At 37.3% G+C, this 11,331-nt stretch overlaps 1 protein-coding gene across 2 annotated transcripts in view; it reads left to right on the forward strand.

The window, feature by feature from the left end:
* Positions 1–4,750, forward strand: part of TAFA2 (TAFA chemokine like family member 2) — a 196,560-nt gene extending 191,810 nt beyond the window's left edge. For both annotated transcript variants that reach the window (XR_012658567.1, XM_075080937.1), the window contains one exon: positions 2,646–4,750. Coding sequence is in view for 1 of the 2 variants with exons in the window: in XM_075080937.1 (XP_074937038.1) it covers positions 2,646–2,657 (12 nt within the window). In the remaining variant the exon portion in view is untranslated. The remainder of the gene's footprint in view (positions 1–2,645) is intronic.
* Positions 4,751–11,331: the final 6,581 nt, after the last annotated feature.

Genomic DNA, 11,331 nt, shown 5'->3' on the forward strand with positions numbered 1-11,331 from the left:
TTTTCTTCTTTATGTCACCTATTTATTCTATGTAGCAGTATATGTTGCTTTTATAGGAGTATTTTTACCACACAGTCATAAAGCTAGATGGGGGGAGCGTATAGGCCTGCAGATTATGATTTTACTGAGTTTCTTTCTGACTGAAGTGAACACATTTGCACTTCCAAACAGCCATGTAACTGAGCAATCATGTATATGTGAAAATACTTTTTGGTAGCTGCACTATATCACCTTAGCCCATGCATTGGCAGAGCTGGACATAATAGAAATAATAAATCACAGAATGGTTGAGGTTGGAAGGGACCTTTACAAGTCCAACCCCCCTGCTCAAGCAGAACCACCTAGACCCAGTTGCCCAGAACCAGATGGCTTTTGAATATCTTCAGGGGTGGAGACTCCACAACATCCCTGGGCAACCTGTACCAGTGCTCAGTCACCCTCACAGTAAAAAAGTGTTTCCTGGGAGGGAACCTCCTGCATTTCAGTTTGTGCCCATTGCTTCTTGTCCTGTCCCTAGGCACCAATTGAAAAGAGCCTGGTTCTATCTTCTTTGCACCCTCCCTTCAGGTATTTGTACACATTGATGAGATCCCCATAAGTCTGCTCTTCTGCAGGCTGAACAGTCCCACCTCTCTCAGCCTTTCCTCACATGAAGATGCTCCAGTCCCTTATTTGCCTTGGTGGCCCTTTACTGGACTCTGTCCAGTAGCTCTGTGTCTGTCTTGTACTGGTGAGCCCAAAACTGGGCACACTTCTGCAGGTGTGGCCTCACCAGTACCAAGCAGATGTGGAGGATCACCTCCCTCCACCTGCTGACAATACTTTGTCTAGTGCAGCCCAGAATACCATTAGCCTTCTTTGTGGCAAGGGCACATTGCTGGGTCATGGTCAACTTGGTCTCTCAAAAGTCAGCTGACATATTCTCTTTTTAATAGCAAATGTCTACTCTGTGGGTATATAGGCAGAATAGAGAATACAGAATTCAGCTGAGTTCCAGTGACTGTGCCTGTCCAGTTGTGCCTCTGAGGAAACTATCCTCTGATTCTGCTTTGGTTTTGGTCTACTCTGTTTGGAAAAGTAGGAGGCTTTGACCCTCCACCTACATGGCCTCTTTGGGAGTCTCACATCCTTTGATCTGTCTTCAGTGTGCTTTGTATCAGTTGGTTTACCACAGGTTTATATATATATCTATCAAGTAAAGCTAATAAAAATCCACCTGCAGACAGGATCAGAAGATGTGTATTCTACATTATGTAGCTTAGTGGCACCTGGGTCCATGAGTAGAATTCCAGCTTGTTACAATAAAACAAAAAATACATAACGATAAGATGTTGTGTCATCCTTTTGAGCTTTGGTGTATGGCATAGAAATATGTTGCCTGACTTTTAAATTAATTCTTCATTATTTTTTCAGACAATATTCCACTATAGAAGGGGCCACATGAGGCTGTTTCCAACAGCAAGAACAAAACCAAATAAAAGCAGTGTAATAAATAAATCCATGTATCATAAAAATCACAAAGCACGATTTTATTATTGTCTTCCTGAGTGCAGTTCCTAGAAACAACTTGGTGGAGAAGGCAAACCAAAGTAATAAACTCCTTGAATAGTCCTTTTAATATTCTTCTCTACGTTTGTGGTCTGTGGAGCCATGAGAGCTGTATACAAACAGTTTTGCTGAGGGCAAAATAATGGTTCATCATTAAGAAGCATGACCCTTCTCTCTGTGATCAAAGTGAAAATCATATGCCCCCTGACGTTGTAAAGTGTTATTGTAACCGTTCCAATGGGTTGTTCCTCAAGAGTTGGGATGCTGTCCCCTGACACAATTCGATATGAAAATGTTACATGATCATTAATGGTATCCACTGACACAGCAGAAATATTCCTCAAAGTTATGTTTCTTTAGTATGATGGATTTTTTTCTTTTAATGTTTAACATCCAAATCAGACACAGGGAAAGTCCAATTACTGTGAAATACTTTGTCTCCCACTCTTTCTCTCTGGTCCTTCTGTTCCGCTCTTGTTTCATGTTAGGCTGGGTGAAACCACTCTAAGTGAACTCCTTAGTAGTTATTTTATACCTTGTGAATAACAGGATACATCTCTCTCTTGTTTATGTATGCATGATTTTTGTCCTGTTTCTCCATGAAGTGATTATTGCTTGATAAGATGCATTTAGCCCTTAACAGGACATTGCATTATAAAGGAGCATGCAAAGAACAGAAGAATACATCTCCAGTATCAGTCACTGTCATATTCAATGGCTAACATTTTAAAAGCATAGTTGTTGCCATGCAGAAGTTCTAACATTGAAAAGGATGAACAAAATACAGAAATTTTCCTTGAAACCAATGCTTTTGACATTTTTAGGTTGGTAATGTGTGACCTTCAGATTTTTTTATTTTCTTTTTAAGCATGGTCACCTTTCAATTTCTCTGTGTCAGGTCTAATTCCAACAAAGCACTTAAACACACAATTTAAGGTGGGGAGCAACCCCATCTATTACCATTGGGAATTATTCACTTATTTAAAAACAATTGAAAGAGCTTTGCTGGACAGAGATCTTACATTTCAGTTTCCAGTACTTCGGAAGTAGATTCACTGTGAACAGTTTTGATTTTCTGATTTTCTTCTTCTTTACAGGTAACCCGATAGCTAAAGACAAATCAAGTCTGTCTCAAGGCTCATAATATTAAATACAACACATAGGAATTTCATTCCTCCAGGCAATCCTTGAAGTGAAATTTTATATTGCTGGGGTGTATCCTTCAGAATCAATTGTTTCAATGAGAACCTGGCTTGTAATCAGCAACAGCCTTGAGATCAAAACTACTGGAAAGTTATTTTGAACTTCTGTGTCACAAAGATTTCAACTGATTCAATTGTGTACACTTGTAAAATTGCACTTGCTGAGGAATTTGCAGCTGTAATCACAAGAGCTGATATTCAAAAGGTGCAGAAAAGCAGCAATCTTTTGGATTCTCCATTCCAGACCAGCGGCTTTTCATCTTGATGAAGTCAACCTCCAAAATGTATTGGTTCCTTCTCTCTAAAATGATCCCTGGTCCACCACTCAGATTGCTGGTGGGACTGCACATTGCTTTAATTAAATTTCTGTTGCAGAAATTGTCCTCTGGCATGGCACAGTTTTAGACATTTTTATTTGTATTCTAATCTTGGAGCTCTCAAAGGTACATATTTCAACATCTCGAAGTTGCTTTTGTTAAAGGAATGGAAATATATATCCATTGTTAATAATTATTGTTGACAAGTAATAGTTATCTGAATACATCAGTCATATTAGAATGTATAGTCAGGTTGACATGTTTCCCTAAGGCTAACCAACTACTGCAGCTCTTTGGCAGTTAAAAAGTAGTGGTCAAAACTCAATTGCCACTTCTGTTATAAGGCATTTTATACCTTTAAGATGCACATTTCCATTTAGTTTGACGGAGATGGGTGTTCCTGACATGTACTTTACTTTCTCAACCTTTAATTCATTGAAATTCGTGGTAAGCAGTCAATGACAGTATTTCATCCCTTTTTATAAAGGTAGGCAGGGATGTAAATGAGTTTTGCAATTATGAAATTGGATGGTAATCATTCAGAATTTTTGTCTTTTTATTAAAAAAAATAAAATCTCTTGCTTGAACCTAAGTACTGTTGGATGCTTATGTAGATGTCTGCTCAGTCTGTTTGCTATAAAAGAAAAAGTCCTAGTGCCCTCCCAGATTCACAGTTCATGGGTATTTTGCTTGCTTACAGTCATCCAATTCAGATCTGATTCTTGTCAAAATCACATTTACTTTTATTTTCTGTTTCAGTAGCAATTTTTGAGCTTTGTGATGTGCTGTTACATGAAAAAATCCTCAATATTTAAAGGCCTTAAGCATCTATGAGCTTTTTTTCTAAGTTATTACAGAATGTATAATTTTATACTCCATTTAATGTATAGTGTACCATCTGTAATATTGATACAACAGAAATTTGGCAAATCCTTTTAGTGACACTGCATAAGCATGCTGACTGGAGAGCGTGAGGGAGTTATGACTGTATGCGTTGGTGCATTGAAATGAAAACCACGCACGCTTAATGGTAGTCAAAAATATATAGGGACAAGCCTATTTAAAAATCCTGCGTGGTTACCAGACTCCCAGAAAAAGAGGGAAATGATTTTATCATTACAAGCCATTGACATGGCTAGGTAGTTATATATTAAGTTCCATGATGGATGAACACCCTGGAGTGCTCTGCCTGTCACAGTAGCCCCCGCTGTTCCAAAACCATTTCATTACCTCTGCTGTATTATTGCACAGGAGAGCTTAAATAAAATAAATGACTGTTGGGAATAAAATTGAGAAGTATATTCTATCATTCTGCTGAAAAATAATAAAAATGTTGGCAGGGAAAGATATTCTTTTCTGATTAAAATTTAATTAGGATAAACTGTTTGTAGGAGCAACTAGGTATCTCAGTATTTTAGGATGGATTAATATTGTATGGATTTGTGCTAACAGGTGCAGGACAGAAGGTAGCATCTTAAAGAGATTGTCTGACAGTGCAAAGTGTAAATGTGCTGTTTTGTAAAATCTGAATATGGCCTCTCTTTGGTCAAAAATCTACATCATGCTTCTCAATATTTGTTTTCTCGGTTTCTTTGTTCTTAAACCAACACTGAAAATACTGTATTATATACAAGTGTAACACATGCATATCAATAAGTGAAAATAAATGGATTTTCAAATATACTGAATAGATTATCTGCAGTAGATTAATGTTGTGAATATTCATAACGAGTGAATAAAATTGTAATATAAAATAGAGTTCCCTGTATGGATGTGCACTTTGGAGATCTGTTTACTCATGGAACAAAACAATTTTTTTCCATGAATAAGAATCTTAAGGGTTATATTAATCTTGTATTTCTTCAGTAGACCTGGGACTACCTCCTACCACTTTGAAAGATCCTTTTCCAAAGGAAACTGATATCTAGCACAAATGTTCTAGCACTGTCATGGGAAATACTGGTGGGGGTACTCTTGTTTTCCGGCTGGTCTGAAAAAAAAAGGTTTTTTCTTCCCAAAATGGGAATCCTGAAAAATTCTCATTTCAACCTTTTCAGTAGCAACAGAACATGGGAGACACTCCTGAAAAGGTAATGTTTCAGTTTAATTTGTTGAAGTGTTTAAAAGAAAAAAAAAAAAAGCCAGTGAACTCTGCTTGTGCATCTCAAAGCAAGCTGGGGACCATAGTTCAGCTGTCCATAGTGCCTGTTTTAGTGTTACTTTTGAAAATGGAGTACAGGTGACTAGATCAGCTATGGGCATGTACGTTGTAGGCATGTGAAGATAAATCCTGCTTCAATTACTCCTTTATTCCTTACACGCTACTTTCCAGATTACTTTATATACCCAGCTTCATTAAATTACAAAGATGATCAGGCATTATGATAAAAGGGAAATCCGTGTTACCCTTTGAATTCAGTAATCATCAAGAACTCTGAATTGCAGGAGCATATGGGTTCCTATTGTGCAGTTCCATATGGCAGTGCACTGCCAGGGTAAGAAAACTCAGGGCTTTGTTCAAACCTTTCAAAATGAAATGTATTGGATCAGTTCAACAAAATAAAAAGGAAATCCTGATATCAGTCTTAATGAAAAAAATTTCCAAATCAGATCTAATAAATCTAAAATAGAGCTTAAAAATAATTCAAGAGTATATCTCAGTTGTATCTGGCTTATTGGTCATAAGTAGGTGCTAACCTTTGAAACAGCTCTGCTGCAGATAGCACTGTTACTACCTTTAAATCCACCTATTATCCTCTATACTTTAAATCTTCCTATCTATACTATGTCTTTTAAATCTTGGCTACTCCAGCTCCACTCAAGAACATTATTGGTGTAGGGTTTCTGTACTTCACCAAGCCAATGCAGCTCTGTTCCATGTAGAATCTATATGCTTTAAAACCGGAGACAGAGTGCGTCAGATAGATTTGTTTTGAAACTACAAATCTACTATAAAGCATGTTATTTTGTTAGGTTTCATAAAAATATATGCAGGGTTTTTTTGCTCATTATGATTGTACAGCTGGCTTTTATAGTTTCCAGGTAATGCATGGACGTCTGTAACAAGGAAACAGAAAGATGTGATTGGCATCCTTTTCTGTTGATTTACTGCCTTCTCCTTCATGCCTTGAATTTTACACATCTGTTGTTAACCAATATATTGGCAAGGAAAAGCAGAACAGTTTTGGTTTGTAATAGAAGTGTTGCCTTAATCTCTAGTTTCTTTTTGCCAATAGATAGCTCTGTATCAAATGTGGCACACCTGAACAATCTGATGGTATTAAATGATTTATCATTATTTCAGTGGTATTAAATTAATAATAAGAATTACCTGATCACTTTGTCAGTCTTTATAATGCAGGTTGTATCCTGAGAAACTTTTCTTTTTATTGTTTTATAGAATGAGGAAACATTTCCAAATTACATCTTTGATCTTCTTTCTGTAAGAGATTATGTAACTCTCTGATACCACTTTACAGTCAGTCTTTGCAAATATTTCAGCAAAAATGTCTTCAATGGCTGTTTGTTTTGCATCTACTCTATTCTTCTGCACTGCTAGTGCAGCGATTACGAGAGGTAGTATATGAAAAGACTAAATTTCCCGCAACTTTGTTTTGATAGGTGATGACAAGCATTGCCAACATCTTTTAATCCAAAACTAACTTAAGACCATCTGGCAGGAGGACCACTGATGGTGACAGCTGGAAACTGTTGTGTAAGGGAATGACTGTTCTTTCTCAGACTGCTGTTAGTGGGATGCCAGGCTAGGCAAAACCACTGTAGTATGGTTTTATCACCAGAGATGTAGGTTCTGATGATGTGGATCCTGCATGGGAGCAGCGGGGTAGAGTCAGCATTCCAAAGTTGGGGCTGTGGTGGTGGCAGCAGGTCCTTGGGCCTGTTCTCCGGAAAGGTGGAAAGGTCTATCTCGTGTTTCTGGGATTTGCTCCGAAGCCAGACCGCAGAAATGGCAAGGTGCTGTGGTGATTTCAGTGGGGTTTGGATAAGGCCTTCAGCTGCAGTTGAGAGGCTCAGCGTTTTGCTCAGAAAGGTCTGAATGAGCAAGTTAATTAAAGTTTGCATGCTGCCTCCCTTTTCAGGTTAATGGTTAAAGAACATTCCCTCTATTTTCAGTCCCTCCTTGCTGCTGCACAGGTAGCAAGGCAACGGTAAGTGAAATCCAGTTATTCCTTGACAATAGATTTTCTAGATTAATTCTCACTAATCACATCAATATTAGCCATGATTGAAGGACTTGAAATGTATCTGGTTTTCAATTCTGAAAAACAGTCTGTTGCCCAATTAAGCTCAAGAAATAGTTTGCGTAATAGAAATATTGCCTATACATAACCCTAAATGTCCAAGTTCTATATTAGCTTTTAAAATTATGTTTATATTCATAACTGTAAAATTTTGTTTAGATCCTCTATAACAGCAGGGCCATTCTTTTTTTCCCTATAACACAGAAGTAACCTAAAGATGGTGAAGTTTGGTATTTATGGCTTTGTTTTCAGTGCTTCAGCTGCACAGCTGGGAAAAGAACATGTAAAAATCCTGATGTTATTCACATTGCTGAGACATTTTTCTTGAATATGATGAATAGGTGGAGTTGCAAGTTTACCCCATATGAGCATATTGGTTAAATCTCATGATCTGTTTTCACCTTATTGTCATAACAAACATGGCAAAAACTGAACTTGAACTCTCCAGCCTTATGTCTTAATATTTAGATCTGATATCCAGAACTCGCAAAATGTACGCTAGTTGTTTTAGTTGCTAAATCTCCATTTAAAGGAGGTTTTCTAGTCTGTTTCTCTATTTATGATTAATTCTGGATGCCTCGCAAATATTTGGGTGTAAAGAATATAATCCTTCCTATTACTGGTTTAGAGTTTGGGTCTCTTTTTTGCTGTTGTTTTTCTTTTTACTCTTCTTTGGTAATTTTCTCTTTGTCTGGGATCCAGTCAGTTCTTACGACTGGATCAGTAGTGACAAAAATTTTTTTTTTAATAAATAGTGGCCTGGAACTGAAACCAGGCTTTTGCTAGTTCTTGGAGAGAAAAGGAAGAGATGACATGTCTATCATTTTCTCTTAAAGTGGTTTCCAGCTTGAACTATTCTGTCTGAATAGAAACATTTCTTCCTAACTATAAATGGTCTGTGTTTCAATATGCTCTCTGATCATAAAGCTGATGAAATGGTCCTCTCTGTATGGCAGATTACCTCAGCAGAATTTACAAATGGAAGATGATGATTTTGCTAATGTCCATGGGCAGGTAGACAGAATTTGGTCGCAGATGCGCTGCCTAATGTTCATGGCAAAAGCGACTCAAAAACAAAGCCTCCATATGCCGTAATTGCTGGAATTATTTCTCAGGCATATTCCCTTGTCATCCCTCATATGTAGAACTCATTAGATTCCTAGTGGGAGAACATATGGAGAGGAGAGATGATGGAAAACATTGTAAAGCAGATTGTGTATTTAAATTTATATTATAAAAGACCTCTGTGCACAGGCAAACTTAGTGGAGAAAGTTCAAACTCTTTCTTCCCACTTCATAAGGAAATCAACATTTATGGAGCTGTTATCTCAGTGCATTCAAAGACACTTATAGATGATGGGTTAAACTCTGGCTTTAGAGATGCTAGTGGGAATTTTGCTGCTAATTTGAATTCAGGTCTGTATTTCCTGCATTAATTTTCAAAATATTTAGTTAAAGTATAGCTGCATAAGATCTTTTTGTTAATAGGAATGACCAGAAGTCAAAGTTCTACCCATACAAATCTGTTGGCAGGATCAGGCCTTTGGCTGTGAGTTTGTGATTTCAGTGTCCACATGATGACTTTTAGGAATACCTTGTTTGTGTTTCACAAAAAAAGTGATAAAGTTTCTTTCATCCAGCTCAGCTGACTGATGGGTGGGGATCATATCCAGTGCAGAGCTCTTTTAATGACTACTGAATATTAATAATTAATTCTTTATCCTTTCTTATAGTTAAAAAAAGCAAAAATAAACTAATCATACATGAATTTTAAATATATGCTGATGTTTGTGATGCTATTTTAATTACACTTATGACTCTTCCCTGTTTTACAGTAAATTTTTTCTCTTTTTTTTTTTTTAACTCAATCCTGACCATGAAGCTGGTTTCAACAGGGAACGTTTGGAGTACTATAAGGAGTCCCAGTGGTGGAGGTGGGCACTAGCAGAAGTTACCCACTGGACAGGCAGGAGATGGATAGACTCTTGTGTGACTTTACTGCAGTGGCTGGTGAAACATGGCCTGTCACCTAGAGGAACACTTCTCCAGACATTATAGTTGCCCAGCTCCTAAAGAAAAAATTATGACAGGATATCTCTTACTGCATTGAGCTGAATCAAATGTCATACCTAAATTAATATTGGAAGGATGCAGAGAAACAGTGTGGACAGACATCTCTTACCGTGTGGCTCTACAGGGCTTAAAAATGTCAAATATGTCCACAGGATGTTTCCACCTAGGTCACTGCCTTTGTAAAAGGACACGCAAAATGGCTCTTTAGGTAGCATTTGCAGTAGAGCACTCTTTATTTCCTGGAAAATATCCCTGTCTAAAGCCAAGATCTGGTGGTGACATGTCTTGAGACAGGGCCTCCAGAAATTCAGATCCAACCATCCTCCATTACTACTGAAATTGGACTGTGTTACTATACAGTTATTCTAAGTCAGAGTTGCACAGAGTGCTGCTGGCAAGCTGCACCACTTGCCCTGCACCTTTCAGAGCAGAATAGTTGCTCTGAAGCCTCAGCATTACCTTACATGCTTTTGTCTTATACTGACAACCCTCATTCTTCTATATGTTTTTTTCTGACAGCTACAGGATAAATGTTTATTATTAGGTGAAAGTTTAAAATTTAGTATTTCACACCAGTCTGAACAATGCACTTAAAAGATGTATTTTTCAGCTTTTTATCTGTTCATCCTATTATAATTTATTCATGTGTGCTATATATGTATTAGCATCTCTGCCAGCTACTGGTGGCACCTTTTAAAATAGTGTCATCGGTTAGTGACTTTTTAGTCACTGCAGGAAAATGCGCTTTGGGTTGTAAGATTTTCATTAGCATGTTGTGATTTTTCCATTCTGTAAGTACCAGCATTAGAAACTACATGACAAAGTAGCAAGAGAGCCTTGAAGATGTACTGATTTAATTATTCTCAGGCAAACATCTAGACCTTGCTCAGTGAAGAAAGTTATAGCTCCTATGTGTAAGATTGTGTTCCATTATTCAGAATATCCAGCCCTCTGATTCAAATTTGATTATACAGAAATTTGTGCAGTAGTAATATTAATATAAAAGATTAATAGCTACTTGAAAGATGGATCCTTAAGTATTGACGTGTGCAATGAAGTATCCAGGACAACTCAAATTCAGGGCTTTATGTAGTGTTCCTAATGGATAAGGAAAGTAGTGAGTATTTTCCCCATTTTTATGTCTTTGGAAGGAAATACAGATATACCAGAAGACTGGGAGCTAAAATGCTGACTGGACTTCAGTTAATGATGTATTTATTGCCCAAGTCCATATAGCTTGGATCTTACCTCACATTTTGTTAAAGCGTGTAACATAAGGACCTTAAACTAATCAATTTCTGCAGTTAACAGTTCTGAAAGGAAGCACAAAATGAGGTCCAAAGCAGTTTGTGCCTTGATTAGCTCCACTGTCTTTAATGAGGTTTTTCTCCATGTAAATCTGGTCTTAAGCATTCTAACTAAATAATTTAGAAAATTAAGCTGCAGTTAATTTAAACACCTAGATGAAAAGGCACATGAAACATCTAAGGGCTTGGGTCAGAACAAAATGCAGATGACAAAGAATTTGGATAACCTTTACAGTTTCACCAGGTATCATATTGCTGTATAACTGTGGGGATTATATGGTCTTGGTCCCACCTCCAACAGAGAAATATGTGAAATTCAGTCCTGCTCTTAATCATACTATAAAACACATAACAAAGACAATTTATGAAAGGCATTGAGCATAAAAATTTTCCATTCAAAGCCTTGGTTCAAGGTCTCTACTCCATGCCTGTGCTCCTTAAATCCTGAAAATAGAGCTTTCTGAGAACCTTGCTGATGACTTAACCTTCTTATGGACTTCTGCTCAGGTTTTAATTTCATACTGATTGCCTGTGCCAGCTGTTCCAAAAACTATATCATTGCTTCAAACTCCTACCTGTCCCCACTTTGTTGTTGGTTAATATAGTCAAAAACATGCTTTGT

Source organism: Phalacrocorax aristotelis, chromosome 1 (genome assembly GCF_949628215.1).
Source record: "Phalacrocorax aristotelis chromosome 1, bGulAri2.1, whole genome shotgun sequence".
Lineage (NCBI taxonomy): Eukaryota > Metazoa > Chordata > Aves > Suliformes > Phalacrocoracidae > Phalacrocorax > Phalacrocorax aristotelis.